The sequence below is a fragment of the Enhydra lutris genome, unplaced genomic scaffold (genome assembly GCF_002288905.1).
Source record: "Enhydra lutris kenyoni isolate GAN:26980312 unplaced genomic scaffold, ASM228890v2 scaffoldscaffold68, whole genome shotgun sequence".
Taxonomy (NCBI): Eukaryota; Metazoa; Chordata; class Mammalia; order Carnivora; family Mustelidae; genus Enhydra; species Enhydra lutris.
Genome location: NW_019154152.1, coordinates 12829696 through 12852470, shown reverse-complemented (window position 1 = coordinate 12852470; position 22775 = coordinate 12829696). Strand labels below are relative to the sequence as shown.

The 22775-nt window shown below is 47.1% G+C and overlaps 1 protein-coding gene across 1 annotated transcript; it reads right to left on the bottom strand.

Moving 5' to 3' along the window:
- Positions 1–8990: 8990 nt before the first annotated feature.
- Positions 8991–21144, bottom strand: LOC111159550 (DnaJ heat shock protein family (Hsp40) member B13). Its single transcript, XM_022522079.1, has 8 exons — positions 21044–21144; positions 16979–17082; positions 15836–15997; positions 13158–13315; positions 12002–12115; positions 10835–10948; positions 9889–9965; positions 8991–9303 (listed from the first exon to the last, which is right to left on the bottom strand). Exons 1-8 carry the CDS (start codon positions 21109–21111, stop codon positions 9150–9152), a joined length of 951 nt encoding a protein of 316 aa, XP_022377787.1. The 5' UTR covers positions 21112–21144; the 3' UTR covers positions 8991–9149.
- Positions 21145–22775: the final 1631 nt, after the last annotated feature.

Genomic DNA, 22775 nt, shown 5'->3' with positions numbered 1-22775 from the left:
GACAGAGAGAGAGATCACAAGTAGGCAGAGAGGCAGGCAGAGAGAGAGGAGGAAGCAGGCTCCCCACTGAGCAGACAGCTCGATTCGGGGCTCGATCCCAGGACCCTGGGATCATGACCTGAGCCGAAGGCAGAGTCTCCAACCCACTGAGCCACCCAGGCGCCCCTCTCTCATAACTCTTTCAGAGGTTTTGGTCCAGTGGGCCCTTTTGGCACCTAACTTAGAAAGGTATGACCCACCTTCTGCTTCCAGCATCCAATCTGGGGCCAATGGAGGTCATCCTGTCCACATTTCTCTTCCCAGACCGGGCCCAGGGCTTAGATGGCAAGTGAAGGAGCAGCCAGGGCAGCAGTGGCTTCACTCGCACCAGGTCACGTCCCCCATGCCTGGTACTCTAGTACCTGCCTTTCTAAACCCTCCAGCTGGCCCCTGTTTATCTGCAAAGTGAGTATGTTCCTGTCTGCCCTACATCGCCTGTGCTTCTTGGAAGATTTAGAGAACTTGGGAACCTTAGATGCTGTGAACTTAGTTTATTCCATTCTACAAATGAGAAACCTTCCCAAAGTCCCAGACCTAGTGAGGCAAAGTCAGGCCGCTTCTCGTCCTCCAATCATGCCCTTAGGGGGTAGTACTCCTGCACTGGTGGGACAGGGGGCAAGGCGAACAGGTGGCCTCAACCTGAGGATACTTTCATTTGGAGTCTCAGCCTCTCCCTGGGCTCAAGATCCCAAGGAGGCAGTGCCAAGCCAGGACTTAGGCTGCACACGGTGTCAACCTCCCTGTCCCTAGAACCTGTCCTCAGGCAGGAAAGCAGATTTTATATCTGTTTCAAGGGGTTGGGGACTCTGAAGTCCCGGGATGCTGAGGCATCTTGTGCAGAGGCAGGCCCATTTTATAGCTGCTGGAAGAAGCTGAAGGTTGAGACCAGTCATGCAAACAAGGACATACAGGAAGTCAGCAACTGAACGGGGGCCAGGACTCAGACTCCTCCTTCCCCCCGTGGACTCTTCACACAGGGACCAGTGCTGGAGTCCTTTGGAACGTGTTGGGCAGCTGTGGAGCCAGGCTCAGAGAACGTGACTCCCCTCTTCCAGCTGCCTAAAGCAGCTAATACTACTGCTCCTTCCCCGCTGGTCAGAGCTGGAGCCTCAGCCCTTCAGTGCTTTGGCAAGGGGTCCAGGATATTAGACTGGTTCTCGGGGACAGAAGGAGGGCCCAGGATTCCTCACCTTACTTCCTAGCATCTGACAAATTGAGCTGGGGTCTCAGTCCCTGAGAGAGACAGGGTTGGGTGCCATGAACCGAGCCATAGTGAAGATGGTAAGCAGCCCAGTGGGGCTATTGTCTGCTGGGCTGCAGGGAATCCACATAAATGGAGGACCAACCCTCCTGCACCCTAATTCTCATTTTAGTCCTGGGAGGCAGGACTCGCTATTAACGCACCAGAGGAAAGGGTCAATTTGTTGCCCTAGGCATGTCAGCTGATCTACTCACCAGCCTTATGTCCCAGATACTAGGATGGACACAAGGCCACCGGGCTCCATCATGGTTCTGGGCATGACCCTGGGACAGTGAGGAGCTTGGGGAGGTGGCAGAAACCACTGGGCAGCATATCCATAAGCCTCAGTAATTCAGTAACCAGTCCTCACGGCCTATAAAATGAATATATGCCAAGCCAGCCTGCTTTGCCTGCCAGATGAGGTAGCACCGGAGATCACAGAGGTAATAGAAATCTCATAAAGATCTTTCATCAAGCCTAAAAGCATGCTTCCTTCAGAGCCTCACCATGAAAAGGCTAGAGGCAGGCTTTGCTGCTGGCCTGGAGGAGACCCAACACGAGCACCTCACTCCCTCATCCACCTGCTCACTGTCAGCAGAGGGCAGCTGGCACCACCTCTCCACCAGCCATGCCTCAGGGCAGAGTCCACTTCATCTGGTTTCCATAAGGCCCACAAGACCAGGATTGTAATCTTTGCTGTAAGAAACAGGCACAGAGAGGCGAAGTGATTGGCCCTGGCATATGCCTGAGGTGTAACTGATTCCAAGGCCCACATTCCTTAAAGGGACTGCAGAGGTGCTTCCTAGTGCTTCTGGACCTAGAACCCTGGTCCAGATTCCACATCTCAAGGGCAGCTCCTGCTGCGTTCTCCCTGATGATTTTTAAATGGCTGACTGGTGCTACTGAAACCACATTTAAGAAAAAACCTTAAGCTTGGATGTGCTTTGAATGGGGGAATCCAATATGGACAACATGGGGGCCTTTTCTGGTACCTCTGAAGTCCCTCCATAAAAGTGGCCAGTTACTCTCAGAAGCTTGGATGTATGCTAGCCCAAACCCAGACTCAAAAGACAGAAGAGCTGCTTGCCACACTTGCTGATGGATGGTAGGCAGGTTGGGGAAGTAGGTGTGCTCTACATGGGCCCAGCTGGGCCTGGAGGCCATAGCAGCAGCAATCCTGGAACCCTGATACCTAAGCAGTGAGTTCAAGTACATTCACCAATGACTCAGTCCTCAAGCAGCCTGCAGGGGAGTTATGAGTAGTAACATCCAGGAAGTCTGTGGCAGGGCCGGGAGTAGAACCCAGTTTGCCTGCCTTCCACTCCACCCTACCTAGAGGCAGCCCAGGACCCACTATGTAGATGGAATTGAGGCTAGTGAGGAAGAAATCAAAGCCATTTCCAGCGCTGTGTCCTTAGTATTGCCTCTAGGCAGGATGAATCTGGGAGTAGCCTTCAAAGTTCTGATGACATCTTTGTCCCATGTAACCTTGACAAGTGTTTTCTTCTCTGTGCTTCCTGTCCACAGTATGACCATATAACACTCTAGAGACTGTCCCCACAAAGACTTTGTGTCATGAGAAATCAGAGCAGAGTGGGGACCCACAGAGGCCACACAGCTCTGCCCCACTCTATCAAGGTGAGAGCATACAAGCTCCGAACCCTCAGGGACCTACCTGGTCATGGAAAACCAGGACAAGGAGGCAGTACTGACTGCCAGGGACCTAATCTGTATGGACAAAAGTTGGAACTAGAGTTGAGAATAACAATTATAAGGATACTTACTGGGCTAGGAAAAAAAGCATAGAAGACACTAGAGAATCCATTCCTGGAGAAATAAAAGAGCTAAAATCTAAAGTTAAAATCAAAAAGGCTATTAATGAGATGTAATAAAAAATGGAGGCTCCAACTGTTAGGATAGATGAGGCAGAAGAGAGAATCAGTGATATAGAAGATAAAATGATGGAGAATAAAGAAGCTGAGAAGAAGAGATAAGCAACTGCTGGATCATGAGGGGGAGAATTCAAGAGATAAGTGATATCATAAAGCAAAACAATATTAAGATAATTGGGATCCCAGAAGAAGGGGGAGCAGAAGGTATATTGGAGCAGAGAGCTTCCCTAATATGGGGAATGAAATGCATTCAAGTCCAGGAATCACAGAGAATCCCCCTCAAAATAAAAATCAGTCAACATCCTGGCAAATGACAGTGAAACCTGCAAATCTCAGAGACAAAGAGAAAATCCTGAAAGCAAGTCAGGACAAGAGGTGTATAACCTACAAGGGCAGAAACAGACTGGCAGCAGACCTATCCACAGAGACCTGGCAGGCCAGAAAGGACTGGCATGATATATTCAGGGGACTAAACAAGAAAAATATGCAGCCAAGAATACTTTATCCAGCTAGGATATCATTCAAAATAGAAGGAATGATAAAAAGCTTGCAGGACAAAGAGAAACTAAAATAATTTACTAAACCACCCCCACAAGAAATATTAAAAGTGATCCTTTAAGCGAAGAGAGAGCCCAAAAGTAACATAGACCAGAAAGGAACAGCGACAATATACAGAAACAGTGACTTTACAGGTACTTTACAATGGCACTAAATTCATATCTTTCAATGCTTACTCTGAATATAAATGAGCTAAATGCCCTAATCAAAAGACATAGGGTATCAGATTGAATAAAAATGCAAAACCCATTGATATACCCATTGATATCTGCCAGATACTCATTTTAGACCCAAGGACACCTCCAGATTGAAAGCGAAGGGGTGGAAAACCATTTATTGTTTTAATGGATATCAAAAGAAAGCTGGGGTGGCAATCCTTATATCAAATTAGATTTTTTTGTTTCTTTAGATTTTATTTATTTGATAGTAAGGGAGGGAATACAAGCAGGGGGAATGGGAGAGGGAGAAGTGGGCTTCCCACTGAGCAGGGAGCCCAAGGTGAGGCTCAATCCCAGGACCCTGGGATCATGACCTGAGCCAAAGGCAGGCGCTTAACAACTGAGCCACCCAGGTGCCCCAGACAGATTTTATTTATTTTTTTTTAAATCTGTAAATTTTATTGTGCAGAATAATTGGAATCTTCCAGGGTTATAGGTACTGGGATCTTAAAGAGAACAAATTAGATTTTAAACCAAAGACTGTAATGAGACATGAGGAAGGACACTATATCATAATTAAAGGGTCTATCCAACAAGAAGATCTAACAATTGTAAATATTTATGCCCCAAACATGGGAGCAGCCAATTACATAAACCAATTAATAACAAAATGAAAGAAACACATTGATAATAACACAATAATAGTAAGGGACCTTAACACCCCACTCAATGCAGTGGACAGATCATCTAAGCAGAAGATCAACAAGGAAATAAGGGCTTTGGATGACATACTGGATGGGATGGACATCACAGACATACTGAAGGCATTCCATCCTAAAGCAACAGAATACATATTCTTTAGTGTATGGAACATTCTCCAGAATAGATCACATATAGGGTCACAAGTCAGCTCTCAACTGGTACCAAAAGATTGGGATTATTCCCTGCATAGTTTTGGCCTACAATGCTTTGAAACTGCAGCTCAATCACAAGAGAAAATTTAGAAAGAACTGAAATACACGGAGGCTAAAGGGCATCCTACTAAAGAATGAATGGGTCAACCAGGAAATTAAAGAATTTTAAAACTTCATGGAAACAAATGAAAATACAACTGTTCAAAATCTTTGTGATTCAGCAAATGTGGTCCTAAGAGGGAGGTATATAGCCATACAAGCCTTTCTCAAGAAACAAGAAAGATCTAAATTACACAACCTAACCTTATACCTAAAGGAGCTGGAAAAAGTACAGCATGCAAAGCCTAAACACAACCTGAGAAGAGATTTAATAAAGAGTAAAACAGAACTCAATGAAATAGAAATCAAAAGAATAGTAGCAAAGATCAACGGAACTAGGAGCTGGTTTTTTGAAAGAATAATATTGATAAATCCCTGGGCAGACTTCTCAAAAAGAAGAGACAGGGTCCAAATAAATAAAATCATGAATGAAAGAGGAGAAGTCACAACAAACACTGAAAAAATACAATTATAAAAACATATTATGAGCAAGTATATGCCAACAAATCTGGAGGAAATGGATGCATTCCTAGAAAAATATAAACTACCAAAACTGAAACAGGAAGAAAAAGAAAACCTGAACACACCCAATACCAGCAAGGAAACAGAAGCAGATGTCAAAAATCTACCCACAGACAGAAGTCTAGGGCCAGATGGCTTCCCAAGGGAATTCTACCAAACATTTAAAGAAGAATTAATACCTATTCTTCTGAAGCTGTTTCAAAGAATAGAAATAGAAGGAAAACTTCCAAACTCTATGAGGCCAGCATTACTTTGATCCCCAAACCAGACAAAGACCCCATCAAAAAGGAGATTTACAGACCAATATACCTGATGAACACAGATGCAAAAATTCTCACCAATATACTAGCCAGTAGAATCCAACAGTACATTAAAAGGATTATTCACCACAAACAAGTGGAATTTATTCCTGAACTGCAACCATAGTTCAATATCTGCAAATCAATCAATGTGATACACTACCTAAATAAAATAAAGGACAAGAACTGTATGATCCTCTCAATAGATGCAGAAAAAGCACTGACAAAGTACAGCATTCTTTCTTGATTAAAATCTTCACACTGTAAGGATAGAGGGAACATGCCTCAATATCATAAAAACTATGTATGAAAAGCCCACAGCAAATAGCATTTTAAAAAAAAAAATATTTTATTTATTTGAAGACAGAGATCACAAGTAGGCACAGAGGCGGGGGAGAGGGTGGATCCAAGTTCCCTACTGAGCAGAAATCCTGATGCAGGGCTCGATCCCAGGACCCTGAGATCATGACCTGAGCTGAAGGCAGAGGCTTAACCCACTGAGCCACAAGGCGCCCCACAAATATAATTCTTAACTGCGAAAAACTGAGAGCTTTTCCCCTAAACTCAAGAACACAGCAGGGATATCCACTGTCACCACTGCTGCGCAACATAGTTCTGCTCAACATAGTAACTTGCCTCAGCATTCAGACAACAAAAAGAAATAAAAGTCATCCAAATCAGCAAGAAGAAGTCAAACTCTCACTCTTTGCAGATGACATAATAGTCTATGGGGGAAAACCCAAAAGACTTCAACCCAAAATTGCTAGAACTCATACAGGAATTGATCAAAGTGGAGGGATACAAAATCAATGCACAGAAATCAGTTGTATTTCTATACACAAACAATGAGACAGAAGAAAGAGAAATTAAGGAGTCGATCCCATTTACAATTGCACCCAAAACTATAAGACATCTAGGAATAAACTTAACCAAAGAGGCAAAGGATCTGTACTCAGAAAACTATTGAACACTCATGAAAGAAATTGAGGAAGACACAAAGAAATGGAAAAACATTCCATGCTCATGGTTTGGAAGAACAAATATTGTGAAAATGTCTATGCTACCTATACATTCAATGCAATATACATTCAAAGCAATCCCTATCAAAATACCATCAATGTTGGGGCACCTGGGTGGCTCAGTGGGTTAAGCCTCTGCCTTCGGCTCAAGTCATGATCCTGGGGTCCTGGGATGGAGCCCCGCATCGGGCTCTCTGCTCAGCAGGGAGCCTGCTTCCCTTCCTCTCTCTCTGCCTGCCTCTCTGCCTGCTTGTGATCTCTCTCTGTCAAATAAATAAATAAAAATCTTTAAAAAAAATACCATCAATGTTTTTCACAGAACTGGAACAAATAATCCTATAATTTGTATGGAACCAAGAAAGAGCCTGAATAGCCAAACGAATGTTGAAAAATAAAACCAAAGCTGGTGGCATCACAATTCCAAACTTCAAGCTCTATTACAAAGCTGTAATCATCAAGACAGCATGGTCCTGGCACGAAAACAGACACATAGATCAAAGGAACAGAATAGAGAGCCCAGAAATGGACCCTCAACTCATGGTCAACTAATCTTCGACAAAGCAGGAAAGAATATCCAATGGAAAAAGGATAGTACCTTCAACAAATGGTGCTGGGAAAATTGGACAGCCACATGCAGAAGAATGAAACTGGAACATTTCATTACACCATGCACAAAAATAAAATCAAAATGAATAAAAGACCTCAATGTGAGACAGAAACCCAACAAAATCCTGGAGAACACATGCAGCAACATCTGTGACCTCGGCCATAGCAACTTCTTGCTAGACATGTCTCCAAAGGCAAGGGAAACAAAGGCAAAAATGAACTATGGGGACTTCATTAAGATAAAAAGCTTTTGCAAAGCAAAGAAAACAGTCAACAAAACCAAAAGACAACCGACAAAATGGGAGAAGATATTTGCAAATGTCTTATCAGATAAATGGCTAGTATCCAAAATCTATAAAGAATTTATCAAACTTAACACCCAAAGAACAAATAATCCAGTCAAGAAATGGGCAGAGGACATGAACTGACATTTCGCCACAGAAGACATCCAAATGGCCAACAGACACATGAAAAAACATTCAATATCACTCAGCATCAGGGAAATACAAATCAAAATACAATGAGATACCACTTCATACTGGTCAGAATGGCTAAAACTAACAAGTCAGGAAACAACAGATGTTGGTGAGGATGTGGAGAAAGGGGAACCTTCTTATGCTGTTGGTGGGAATGCAAACTGGTACAGTCACTCTGGAAAACATGGAGTTTCCTTAGAAAGTTAAAAATAGAGCTGCCTTACGACTCAGCAATTACCCTACTGGGTATTTACCCCAAAGATACAAATGTAGTGATCCGAAGGGACACCTCACCCCAGTGATCATAGTAGCAATGTCCACAACAGCTGAACTGTTGAAAGAGTCCAGATGCGGGGTGCCTGGGTGGCTTAGTTTGTTAAGCGGCTGCCTTCAGCTCAGATCATGATCCCAGGGTCCTGGGATCGAGTTCCACATCGGGCTCCTTGCTCAGCGGGGAGCCTTCTTCTCTCTCTGCCTCTGCCTGCCACTCTGCTTGCTGTGCTCTCTTTCTCTCACAAATAAATAAATAAAATCTTAAAAAAAAAAAAAGAAAGAAAGAACCCAGATGTCCATTGACAGATGAATGGATAAAGAAGATGTGGTACACACACACACACACACACACACACACACACACACACACAGGAATATTATGCAGCCATCAGAAATGAAATATTGCCATTTGCAACAATGTGGATGGAAATGGAGGGTATTATGCTAAGTGAAATAAGCAATCAGATTAAGATAATTATCATATGATCTCACCGGGTTGTGAAATTTAAGAAGCAAAACAGAGGATCATAGGGAAGAGAGGAAAAAATAAAACAAGGTAAAATTAGAGAGGGAGACAAACCATAAGGAAACGAACTAAGGGTTGCTGGAGGGGAGAGGGATGGGGATGGGGTAACCGGGTGATGGGCATTAAGGAAGGCATGCAATGAGCACTGCTTATTATATAAGACTGATCTTATATCACTTAATCACTGAGCTCTACCTCTGAAACCAATAACACATCATACATTAACTAATGAATTTAAATAAAATTTTAAAACCTGGACAAGGACCCAGGTTTTAGGCTTCCTACACCTTGCCCTTCCCTCTGCTCACAAGAAAGAGATACATGAAGCTCCTTTTCCTCCAACACAGTCTCCTGGGTGCAACTGGTAGGTAGGAAATAAATCTTTATTGTGTCAGTTTAAAAGTCCCATGCCATCCCATCCTCACCTCCCATCTGTGCTGTGGGCTGGCTCCCCTGCACATCCTGAGGCCGGGGTGGGTTAAAGGCCCAGCTAGCCTCCTCCACGCACCAGCCCCCAGTCCACGAGAGTTATGTCAGCAACGCCTGGCGCAGCATTTGTTTCTTTTGGGGTGTGAGGCGGGTGGGGAACTGGATGTCGAAGAAGATGAAGAGATCTCCCTTCTTAGTAGGGTCCTCAGGCAGCGGCATCCCCTCACCTGGCACCTTCTTGAAATACTTGGGACTGAGACGTGAGGATGAGAGAAGGGAAATTAGCGGCCCCCCAGAGGAGCATTTTGACAGATCCCGGGCTGCCCCTGCTCGCATAACTTCAGGCAAGGGGCAGTCAGTATGGTATTCTACCATGGGGCTCATTTCAACCAGAATGGGGTGGGGATGGGGGGACTGGCTTGTTCAGACAGCCTGCCCCCTCGACAACCCTTTTACACTGAGTCTCTAACAGAGGGTTCCAGAACTAGAGGTACCACCCTGGATTGGGATGCCGAGAGGCTGAGTAAAGCTTCCCATGTGGAGGGCCTCTCCTAGAAAGGACTTAAGGAATACAACTCAGAACACTAATGAGAGGTTCAGAAGGAGGAAGGCAACCAAGATTGAGCAACACGGGGGCCCTCTGGGCTCTAAAGTGGCCTTGTGCAAGTTAGAAAAAGGTACTCCCATTTACCAGGTGACTGCAGCTTGGCCAGAGGTGGGGCTGGATTTCAGGTCTCTCTGGCCAGGACTGAATGGCACGGGGCTGCCCAGCGTGCCACTACCCTCCAAGACCCAGGCCAGCCCTTCTGCCAACTGGGGCCCAAGCAGAGGCACTCACTGGACAATGTCATTGATGGGGATGTTGAGCAGACGATCGTCTAGGGTCTTCACCTCCACGGTGCAGCAGGTCAGGGCCTAGGGGACATGAGGGCCAAAGGTGGGAGTGGGGTTGGTCACCCTGGCCTTTCTGTTTAGAAGGCACTTTTTGAGCTTATGCAGTGCCAGGCCCTGAGCCCTGCCTCAAGGAGGCACAAGGCTGTTCAAGGACTCACAGAAGAGCGAGCCAGGCAACTAACTACCTGCCCACAGGAGCTCAGTCTGCTAAGTAAGACTGAGGATGACATATGTTACGATAGAGTGAAGTCAAGGAGTCTGCGGGAGCCAAGGAGAGGCCCCCGAACCATTTTGGAGTGGGACAGGAGGGCGGCCCCATGGTGGCGGTTGATAAGGGTGAGAAGGAGCTTGCCAGGGAGACAGGTGGATACAGCATTCCATGCAGAGGGCGTAGCACAAACAAGAATCTGGAGGTGTGAACGGGCAGGAGCTCTGAGGGGCACGGTGGTCGGAGTGCACAGTGGGGAGAACCGCAGGGGCAGAGTGTAGAGGGCCCTGAACATCATAGGAGATGCTGAGACAAGCCAGTGGCACAGTCCAATAAGTCACGGGGAAGAGCCTAGAGAAGTTGGGAAGGGAGGCGGGAGGGCCGCCAGAGGGCTCCTGGGCAGATGCAGGTGCTCACACCCAGACTGAGAGATGAACAGACCAGGTGGCGGGACTGACTGCCTGCCTGCCTGCAGGTGCGGTGGGGGAGGGAAGGCAAAGCCTAGGCCGGTGCTATTCTGTGTTTGGAGTCTGAGGACACAGAGGGGCCCTGAAGACACCACAAAGATTCTGTGTGCTCTCCTCACGTTCTGAAGGCCTACCCTATGCAGTGGGAGGAGTGCAGAATGCGGCCGGCTTGCTCACTCTCATCTGCCCACCTCTTCTCTACTTTGCCCACTTACCTTGCCCAAGGGAATGGAGTTCACAAAAAGGAGGTTGTCACTCTCCCTGCGGAATTGAGGGTGTAGCTTCTCCTTTACGATGAAGATGATGTCGGCTGGGATAATGTTGGGGCCCTGGGCAGAGGAGGCTAAGGGTTGACAAGGGCTAATTGGCTGTGTACCACTGGCCAAGTTCCTGCCTCTACTGGTCTCCATGTCTTCATCTGAACAATGAAGAGATTAAACCAGGTTTTCTGGAAGAACCTTTACAGTTTGTTTCCATATCCCTTCCTCTGAGAAGCCTACTTGGGTGAATCCAGCCCCCCCAAATACTTCTCCTCTATTGAGCAAAAGGATTCACTCAACTGGAGCGGGACAGGGGCTTCCTGAGGTGGTGGGCAAAACTCTGAGCTGCAAATTTGAAGACAACTTCCAGGAAGCCTCTGCCCTGCCAGGCTTCATTAACTGGGGGCGGCGACAGGCCCACAGTCCTCAGTGTGCTCCAGACTATGGTAAAGGGAACCCAGAGGCAGGAGACAAGAGAGGCCCTAACCTAGGTGGGGAGGTCAGGGGAGGCTGCCCACAGCTGGGAGCATTAGAGCGGGGTCCTGAAGGGAGTGTTTTGGAAGTAGATGTTTTACAGGCGAGAAAGGGAGCAAGAAGTATCAGCCGAGGAATTAATCTCTTTCGGCTCTGAAAACACCATCACTCTGCCTCTTCTCAGACTTAAGGATTCAGCATGCCTTGAACAATAATTTTATATTTTTATTTAAATAAGTAATTATCATTAAGATATTAAATGGTATTAAAATTATTATTAATAAGTGGTTTCTGAATAGCTCCTGTAGTTAGGCTTTATTCAAGAAGCACTGAAGAAAATCAGGAAGAGAGAGCTCTTGTGCTCTTGCCCTGGGCAAATCCCTTCCCTCTCTGGGTCTGTCTCTTATTCTGCAAAATGGGGAAAAGCCCTGGGTATCCACTCACAGAGGTATGGTGAGGCTCTGTCGCCTGTAAGGGACTTTGGGGATCATCTCACCCACTCTGCAGACTGGTCTCCCTACCAGACTAGGGTTCACAGGGGCAGGAGAAAGCATTGCCTCCTTCCCTCTCAGTCTTCCCACTCCATGAGCAAGCCCAGGCAACTGACACTAATTAAGGATGGATCCTAGTCAATTCCCTCCTTCTCACCTGGTCCCCTTCCTTCTCAAAGGTGATCCGTGTGCCCTGCCTCCAACCAGGTTTCACATCAATTGTGAGAATCTTGTCCTTGATGGTAGAGGAGTACCCATCCTCGTTCAGCACCTGCAGCCAGATGGCGAGGGGGTTGGGGAGAGGTTTGCTGGAGATTTCCCAGCTGGCCTTTTCACATGAGAAATTTGTTACAGGGGTTCTGTGCTCAGGATCATTCCTCTAGCAACAGGGAGAACCTTCCCAGAGCCATTCCCACTCTCACCCCATTCACTGGAACCAAGGACTTATAATTCCAGGATGACAGGCTGTCATAGGGCTGGGGCTTGACATGCCAAGTGGTCACCATGAGTTGATCAAGCCCCCAATTCCTGCCCTAGAAATCACGTGGCCCTGGCCACTAACAAATGCATAGTGAACACATACCCAGGTCCTCTCTCCAAACCCAGAGGCTCTGGCCATGAGGCTCTGGGAGGTCTCTTAATCATGAAGGGAGAAAGGGAGAAAGGTCAGCATATTCGAGCATTCCCTATTACATCATCCATCCATTCCCCAATCACATGCCCAGACGGGTGCCATCCGTGGAAAGCATGGCCATTGATGGCATCTCCTCTTCTGGGGAAAGGTGTTAAGAGGTCTTGCTTGTGTGCCTAGCATAGGGTTGGGCCACGGGACAGGGCCAACCCAAGAACTGACTGTATCCTGGGCACTGAAGGTCTTCAATCAGACTCCTTGGGGACTGTCCTGCAGCCCACCCTCCATGCCCACCCTGTTTCTTCTTCCTCATGAGGCTTACACACTGATGAAGCCCTGGGGGTATGGTCTGGTAATGCCCAGAGGACAGAATTCACGGGAGACTCTGCGCATTCAGAGCCCAACTTCCCACAGGGATGGGGATGAACTGAGAGGAAAGGAAAGACTCTGTCCCAGTTAGGAACACTGGAGAGGAGATTCCTGCATGGGATAGAATGGGACCTTTGATTGTCCCTTCCAACTTCAGATTCTAGAATTCTATTATCCTAGGTCTCCAAACTTGAGATTTCATGATTCCATCAGAGACCATACCTGAGGTTTCCAGTGAGGACAGGGAGGAGGTTACTTGTAAGATTGGACGGGATAGGTAGTGGCTCCCAGTAGGAGCAAGCCCAGTACTCACCCTTCGGGAGATCTTAATTTTCTTGGTGCAGCCAAAGAATAAGTCCTCCAGGGATAGGTAGAGGTCTCGTTCAATTGGGGGGTCCTGTTTCTTGACTCCTCGGCCCCGAAGCCCCCCAAAGTTCAAATCTACCTCATTTCCTTCTGCATCAAAAAACTCTGCAGGAGGTGGGGAGAGGAGAGGAGTAAGAGAGGCTGTTTCCAGGGACCTGGATGCATAGACACCTTCACACATACTTCTTCGGTCCCCAAGTGTAATACCCAGCATCTCATTCCTACCTTGCAGACTCAGACTGTTAGGCCAGGTCAAAAAGTTATCCTCAATTGCAGATCCAATGATTATCAATCCTTGCCACTTCCCACTGCTTCAAACCCCCCACCCCACCCTGTTTAGATGGTCCCACACTCTCCTGACTCCTTTCCTCCTAAACTTGGGAAATACCCCGCGAGGCTGGCTGTCTCAGAAGGGAGAGGAGTGCCCTCTGGTGGCAACTCCTGGTATGCCAGAAATGACTCCTGTGGTTAGCTGGCGGCTGGGAGAGTCATAATAAGCATTCTAGTCCTTCCTACCCTTCCCCAGGCTCCCCTTTCCTTCATTTACAGCCCAGCCCAATACCACTAGAGACCCCAGACTCAAGTTTCTATGAAGTCAGCTGCTGACAAAGGGCTGGGGCAGGGGTGGTTCCTTAAAAATTTGAGAGTTCACCAAACTTTTTTTTCTTCAGTCTCTTTTCTCCCTGCCCAGCTCTATACCCATAACCCCTCTTGCTGCCCTTCCATCCCAGTCCAAAGAGCCCTTGCCTCTTGAAGTGCTATGTAGTAGTTTGGTTCCAGTTTTTCTGTGCTTGGATTGGAGTAATAATGCCTGATCTGCCTTCTACCATTAGGATTAAATAACAAGATGATGAAGAAGAACTAGACATTGCTGAGAGCTTACTCTGCAGCAGGGGCTGGTGTCAGCGCTTCACACGGTTCTCTCACGGGGCAGAGAGGCCAAAGAAAATGCTCACAGCCCCACAGTCCATCTAGACTTGGACAATGTGACTCTAGAACCTGTGTCCTGAACCACTATGCTTATCACTACATGTGAAGCCCTTTGTGTAGAGTCTAGGTTGCTATCATAATTCAGATTTTTAGGCAAGGCCCCACTGTAATGTGTGCCCTGCTGTGCTGTGCTAACGAAACAAGAGGCCTGTGAATTACCTGGTCCCCTCTTGTATCACTGAATTCATTCGTTCACCCTGTAGCTATGGTGTACAGGGCTACAGACACCCTAGTAGCCAGGTCATAGGAAGGCCTTGTCTCTCGGCCCTATAGGGAGCTGGGACCCAAGAATCCCTGGGGTGAAGCACTGAAGCAGTATAGCTTCTTCTTCTTCTTCTTTTTTAAGATTTTATTTATTTGTCAGAGAGAGAGAGAGAGAGCACAAGCAGGCAGAGTGGCAGGCAGAGGGAGAAGCAGGCTCCCTGCCAAGCAAGGAGCCTGATGTGGGGCTTGATCCCAGAATCCTGGGATCATGACCTGAGCCAAAAGCAGCCACTTAACCAACTGAGCCACCCGGGCGTCCCGGCAGTATAGCTTCTGAGCACTGCTCAAGGGACCCCAAACCTTGTAAGCAATGCTCCTATAAGCTCTGGGTTGGCTCCTCTGAGCTGTCTCTTTTCCATGCACCGGTCCCTGGGAGAGACAGATCCATTGTACAGTATCTTTCAGTCTGCAGAGCCCATGTTCATAATGGCTTTATAAAGCCCGTTATCTCATTTGATAATGATGGGTGAGGAAAGGACTAGTATAGCCATTTACCAGGAAGGAAGTTGAGGTTTCAGAGCGGTGAAGGGATTTGCCGAGAACCACACAGCTCGTAAGTGGCAGCATGTGGATCTGAAACAGGCCTGACCCTGAGTCCCCTGCTTTGTCCAGTCACACATGCAGCTGATGAACTTAGTTCCCTCTGGCAGACCCGAGAAGGCAATGCAGGGTGGGAGAGGGCCTGGAGGTAGACAGACAGTGAGCTGTAGCTCGGTTGTTATTAACATGGAGAAAAGGAAAAGAGAACTTCTGAAATGCAGAAAGGCGGTGGTATAGCCAGGCAGAGAGGCTACAGGGACAGGCAGTGAAACCGAGCTTCTCTGAGTCGCATAACTGAAGCCAGGAAGACAGGTCTGAGGGCGAATTGTCCTTGCAAGATGACCCTGAGCCTCAGAAATCAGCTCTTTGTCAGTTTGTTGGGATGTGGGATCATTCACACATCCATCCAGGTACTCAGCTGACTAACACACGCTTGTATAATGAAATCTGATGCAGCTATTAAAATGAATGAAACAGATCTGTATACAATATGGTACATAATAAGATCATCTCCAAGATACACTAAGTAAAAAAAAACTCAGCGTGTACAATATGGTCGTCTTTCCTTAATTAGGTAAAAGGCTTATGTAAACATAAATATATGCTCATAAATGCACAGAAAATTTCTGGAAGGATACATAAACTGTTAGCAGTAAGTGGCTGCTCCTAGAGAAGGAATAAAGGCTGGACTTTATTTCTTCTTTAATACAATTTTTTTTTTAATCAGGCACTATATCTATTTCTTAAATAAACAAAAGGATTCAAAGAAAAGAAACCTTTTATAGCTCTGTCCTTTCCCAGTAAGGCAAGTGGGGAGGTGGGGCCTCTTACCACCAAAGGGGTTGTCTCCTCCGAAGAAATCATGGAAAACCTTTTCAGGGTTGCCATGGAAGACGTAACCAGTGGTCCATGGGGTCTGGTCTCCATACTCCAGGGGAATCCCGCCCTTCAGGCCCTCCTCTCCAAACTTGTCGTAGATGCCTCTCTTCACAGCTGTGGACATGTTGCACCTTGAGGAAGGGGCCGGTCTTGGGGACAAAGATAGCTACTGGGCTGGGAAGCAGATGAACACAGGGTGGAGAGAAAGGGGCAAAAGCAACCTTATTTCTAACGTGCCTGTTGTCTGGCAGTCTTTGGAAGGAGATCTGAAAAGTCAGGTGCGGAATCTCATGGTGGGTGCATCTAGGTATGGGCCTGTAGCCTGGAGGAGAGCCAGAACGGTGGGGGAGGACTGGAGGAGGGATCTAGAGATTAACAGTCAGGCTACTGTCCTGGAATTTGGCTAAACTCATCATCACAAATACAGTTTTATCTGGGGCAGGTAGAATCCTAGCACCTTGAAATTCTAGAATCCAAGAATTCTAGAGCTCCCAAATTCTAGAGCTTTGAACTCCTACAGTCTAAGGACTCCAAAGTCCTGAGAACTCGGGACCAGAAAAACCTTTGTGATCTGGCCATTCTTCGGCACAGGATCTGTAACTAGTCTCTGGGACAAGACTTCAGGATGTCCATGCAGGTACTGCCCAGGGCAGAGGGGAGGAATCGCTTTCTATACTCCTGGTTTCAGGAGATTTCTGAATTACCAGCCTCTCCATGCCCCTTTATAGACATGCTCTCCTTGGCCGTCCAGGAAGAGCAAAGGCGCACACCAGCTTCAGCCTCACCTTCCTGCCTTGGCAGCAAGCATCTCACTGTGCACATCCCTGTGGGCCCAGGGTGAGTGTGGGGGCTGTGGGGACCTGCACCAGGTCCTGCCCCCCTCCAAGACCAGCTGAGCAGATCAGCTTAATCCAAGGGCTCCCCACGCCACGTCAGCCTTATCTTGGGACTAGTGAGATAGGCGACTAATTCTTCGTGCTGTTTTCTTTCTAAGTTTGCCCAGACTCTGGGCAGGAAGAGGAATGCCTCCTCTCTGTTGGGCCCCCTCAGAAAGCCCAACACCCGAGACCTGAGGAAGAGAGCGGAGTCACTCACGGTCGCTCAGCACATCATAGGCCTCTGCTATTTGCCTGAATGTCTCTGCTGCAGATGGCTCGTTGGACTTGAGTGGGTGGTTCTTCAGGGCCAGTTTCCGGTACCTGGAGGAGGGAGGATTCATACCCGTCATAGCAGCTGAAACGGGCCCGAGGTGCAGGCCATGGCTTAGAGCTGGCTCTGCTGTTCACTGCTTTGATGTTCCCAGCTATAAAGTCTGGGCTGTGGTAGCCAAGGCGGCCCATGACTCAGATGCCCTTGAAGAGGGCCCAGCGGGGAGAAAGCGTAGCTGCCCGCCCTCGGTGTTTGTGCTGAAGCTACCCCTCCTCCACCTGCTCCAGCTAGGGCCCAAGCATGGTGGGGATGTTCGTGCTGGTGCCTCGCTGTGGGACACAGGACTCCTCCAACCTACAACCTCTGCCTCGGAACTCCTGCCGATCGGCCGGGCTGAGCATTTTCTCCAGCCGACCCTGCAGCCCTCCCCACCCAGCTCCCCCACCACAGGCATCAGACCCGCACTGGGGTCTGAAGGCCCTCCCTGCCCACTCCTGCTCCCCCTTGACCCTCACACATGCTTCTCCCAATACATTTCTTGCACATCGAATCCTGTCTTGATGTCTGAACTGACCCCTAGGCTTCTTGGGAAGATCAGGTAAAATAAGGCGTCAAAGGGCTGAGTACAGAGAGGCACTCAGCACATGTCAGGCCCTCTGACTGTCTCCTGCTTCTGTGCTCATTCCCTGCCCAGCTTCCGTAGCTGCCCCATCCCACCACTCAAGTGAGGCAGCACCTACAGCATCTGAAAACCTGTACCCTCAGTGTCCGGGAGGAAAGAGCTGGCATGGACTGGGGGATTTGTAGAGTTGATAAAGGGACCACTCACCAAAGTGTGGGAGATAGGGAGGATAACCACAGGGGACGGTGCTGTAGCCCAAGGTCAGGAGCCCTGAGGGATCCTGATGCCCCCAAGCCTATAGGAGTGAGGGGAGGAAGAAGTTCATGACATCCCACGGAAGAGTGTGTGGATGGGGGGGCCCTTGGCAGGAGCCGTCATCTTCAGTTAAGGAACATAGCCAACCTGAAGGGCCCTCCTAGGAAGGGAGCTGGGAATAAAGACCCCAGCCCCTCTCTCCTCCCTCCCAATCACCTGCCTTGGGCTCTCTTTAGAAAGTCTGAGCCCCATGGTGTCTAATGATGCAGTTCAGAGGGCCCAGCTCCCAGCGCCATCTTGGTATCTCCTCTCCGATGTCCCACAGGCCCCACAAACTCAATGAGCCCAAATAAAACACACTTTCATTCCCTCATTTTTTGCTCACTTACCCAGGCACTGCAGCCAAAAAACTGAATGTTATCAGCTCCCAGGTTCTTTGTCCCCTCCACCCCCAGCCCACCCGTTACCAAGGCACGTCGGTTTTTCTTTCTCCCCAATGTTCTCTTCCTGCCGTTTCATCCCTACAACTATTGCAGAACCATGGTTTCCTGTTTCTAGTGCTCCCCTTCCCCAGGCCTTTTGGCTTGCTGCCCCCTGACCAAGTCACTCTGCAGTCTAAATCCTCCACTGGTTTCCCCTTTGTCTTCAGCATAAAATCCAAATCTCTCCGAGATTCAAGCGTCTGCTTCTCTCTCTGGCCTTCGTACTCACAGCTCTCTCTCCCCACTCCCATGACCTCTCCTGACCTTCTGCCCAGGCTCCAAACTCCCCACACTGCGTTGCTCATGTCTTTGACATTCTACTCCCTTCACCTGTAACACTCACCCCTCTCCAGTCCCTCCCATCTCCCACATTTTCATTCATCTTTCAACACACAGCTCAGGGTCAACTCCTCCAGGATGCCTTCCCTAACTGCAGCCTCCATTCTGGGTTAGAATCCCCTTCCCGAGTCCCCAGTGCCTTCCATCCCTAAACTTAGTACTTGGTGCTCCAGCTGTTTATTGACTGGCTTGTCTCTCCTACTAGAGTGATTTCCTTGAGTTACTGTGTCTGGTTCTGTGTCCCTGGTGCCTAGCTCTGAGCAGCAGGGAGTAAATGAATGACCCGAAGTAACTGTCCCATAAGGCAGCACATCTCGGGGTGGGACCGCTTGGACTTTGAGGCAACATTTTATCTTACTGAGTGAGGCCTGCTGTCCTGTAACTCTGAAGGTCCTAACTCTGCCCTTGGAGGCCTTACAGAGAGTATCGGCTTGTTCCTTCAGAGACTTGAAGACAATTATCATGACCTCCTTGAGGCTTTGAAACCAGCCCTTCTCAGTTATAAAGGCCAAAGTCAGTTATGAGGAGAACTGAAAGAATATTCTATCAATGAGTAAAAGTAAGTGGGTTTGAGAAGAGTTCCATTTTCATATAAACTTGAGTAGTTGTAAGTTTTACTTACAACCATCACTGTTTTACTGAGTGGCCAAGACGGAGGTGAGTCACAGCTCAGATGTAGCAGCTGAGACCAAATGAGAGACACGGAGAAGGGAAATAGCTAGGCAATTAGGAATCATCGTGGTGCTTTTCTTCATTATATACATTCAGCATTTTGAGCGGGGAGGTAAAAAATCTAGGTACTCCTGTATGGCACTCATCTCTTAAAACTGTTACAAGAGAGAAGGGTTTAAGAGCTATTGTTTGAAATACACATGGTCCTTTTAATCACTCTATAGGTGCTTTTGGGTTTTGGTTTTGGGGCAAATGATTGCTGGGCATTACATGTTCATTATCTCATACAATCCCATATTAATACTAGAACAACCTTTATAATTATTAATCTTTAAGAATTTACTTATTAGAGAGAGTGCACGAGAGAGAGCACAAGCAGGGGGAGGGGCAGAGCGAGAGGGAGAAGCAGGCCCCCTGCTGAGCAGGGAGTCCAGTGAGGGGCAATCCTAGGACCCAGGACCATGACCTGAGCTGAAGGCAGACGCCCAACTCACTGAGCCACCCAGGTGCCCTTGTTTGTTACTGTTATTTTAGAGATGGGAAAACGGAGGCTCAGAGAGGGCACTTTGTCCATGTCACACAGCTAGCGGGTAGGAGAACCTGGATTCAGATCTGGGTGTTTCTAGTGTTTAAGTTTGGCTTACTTTTCTGCACTCCAACTCTTTGTGACCTCTCCTTAGATGGCTCCCACTGGCCAAGGAGATGCTCTGAACTGTGGGTGACATCACACACTGTCCTGAGTTATTCTGTAATTGTCTCATGAGTCTGTGTCTTGTTTCTCAGCCACACTATAGACTCTTTCAACTTACCCCACAATTAATGCCCTACAGGACCTGGACCACAGTAGGCCTGGTGTCCAGATACTGGTTCTGTTGTTTACTAGGCACATGGGCTTGGGATAATAACAGCACCTACCTCTCAGGGTTGTTGTAAGGATTAAATGAAATAATGATGGAAGGTTTTCAGAACAGAATCTGTACATTCAATAAATGTATCACTACCCAACCTTAATTGTATTATCCCAGATTCCTCCCTTTTTCCTTACCCTCCAAAGATCTGATTAAGAGCCAAGTCAAGGGGCACCTGGGTAGCTCAGTAGGTTAGGCCTCTGCCTCCAGCTCAGGTAGTGATCTCAGAGTCCTGGGATCAAGCCCCACATCGGGCTCTCTGCTCAGTGGGGAGCCTGCTCCCTCCTCTCTCTCTGCCTGCCTTTCTGCCTACTTGTGATCTCTGTCTCTCAAATAAATAAATAAAATCTTAAAACAAACAAACAAACAAACAAACAAAGTCATCTGATGGCCAGAATAAAATTTGAAACACACCCATCTGGTCAGGTCACTCTCCTTTTTTCAGTCCTTTGGTTCTCCATAATCAGAATAAAGTTCAAATGTCTCCTTTGTCCTGACTTTTATTGCTAGGAAAACCAGGATGAGCAGAAAGAGAGATAGGGCTTAGGAGGTAAAGGATGATGGATTGGGAACTCTGACCCAGCCCAAACCTAGAGTATAGGTAAGCAAGAAGCAAGAGAAGGAACAAGGTTTATCTTGCCTGCCCTCAACTGTGCAAGAAAGCTCAGTTTAGAAGATAAAAGTGGAGCCTTCCTGGCACTCCCCTAAAGCCTCAGTCCCGCCCCACACTTACGCCTTCTTGATCTCGGCATCCTCTGAATTGCGAGTGACCTCAAGCACGGAGTAATAGTCCTGGCCCATGGCTGCCTGGAAAGGCACCCAGTTGTATAATCCCGACTCCAAGAGGGCTGTTAGTCTGCATTCTCTGGTTGCTCCTGACAACCGCACAGGGGCACTCTGGGAGTGGTAGTCCTTCCTGCCCAAGCAAACCACCTGTTCAATTCTGCCTCACAGAAGAGCCAAGAGAAGAATTAGAAGAAGAGGGGCTGATTCTGTGACCCTGATAAAGGTCACTCAACTTAGAAACTCTCAACTCAGTGTTTAAGGAAAGTAGCAATTAGTTTTAATTAAAACTTTTCAGAACAGGGATGCCTAGGTGGGGCAGTTGGTTGAGGGTCCGACTCTTGGTTTCACCTCAGGTCATGATCTCAGGTCATGAGAACAAGCCCCACTGGGGCCCCAGGGTCAGTGCGGAGTCAGAGTTGGCTTGTGAATCTTTCTCCCTCTCGCTCTGCCCCACCATCCCCACTCCAACACACACTGTCTGTCTCTCATAAATAAAATCTTAAAAAAAAAAAACAAAAAAAAACTTTTCAGAACAAATGCATCTAGCTGATTTTTTAAAAATAAGTTTTAAATTTTAGAATAGTTTTAGATTTTCAGAAAAGTTGGGAAGACAGAATTCCCATATACCCCACACCCAGTTTCCTGTACTATTAATGGCTTACATGAGTAAGGTATACTTATCACAAATAATAATCAATATTGATACATTGGGATTTTTTTTCTAACGTTCAATTTAGTGACATTTATTTATTAAGTTTTAATTTAATTGCACTATAGTTTACAGTGTTATATTAGTTTCAGGTATACAATACAGTGATTCAAAAATTCGTGTATCACCTGGTGCTCATTACAATAATTGCCCACCTTAATCTCCAACACCTGTTTCACCCATCCCTCCACCATCTGCCCTCTGGTAACCATCAGTTTGTTCTCTATAGGTGAGCATCCGTTTCTTGGTTTGCCTCTCGTTTACTCCCACCCATGTTAGTTTGTTTTGTTTCTTAAATTCCACATATGAGTGAAACCATATTGTATTTGACTTAAACTGACTGGCTTATTTCATTTGGCGTAATACTTCCTAGCTCCATCCATGTTGTTGCCAACGGCAAGATTTCATCCTTCTTTATGGCTGAACAATATTCTGTTGCATAAATACAACACTTCATTATCTATTCATGTACATGGGCATGTATAGAAAATGCTTCCTTAGCATTGAGGTAATAGAGTCAGAGCCCAAGTTCCAAATCCTGTCCATTAGCTACTAGTTTTATGACCTTAAACAATGATTTCTTAGCCACAGTTGCCTATTTGTAAAGTGAAATATGGCATTATTTTATTTTTGCATTTCTGAGTTTCTTGTGGGTTTTAATTTGCACTTAACTACTGGAATTGAGCGTCTTTTTGTGTGTAGGGCCTTTCTTTTTTTTTTTTTTACTCTTATTACCAGAAAAAAGATGTTATTAAAAATTAAACTCAGGGGTGCCTGGGTGGCTCAGCAGGTTGAGCCTCTGCCTATGGCTCAGGTCATGATCTCAGGGTCCTGGGATCAAGTCCCGCATTGGGCTCTCTGCTCAGCAGAGAGCCTGCTTCCCCGTCTCTCTCTGCCTGCCTCTCTGCCTACTTCTGCGTACTAGTGATTTCTGTCAAAAAAAAAAGAGAAAAATCTTAAAAAAAAAAAA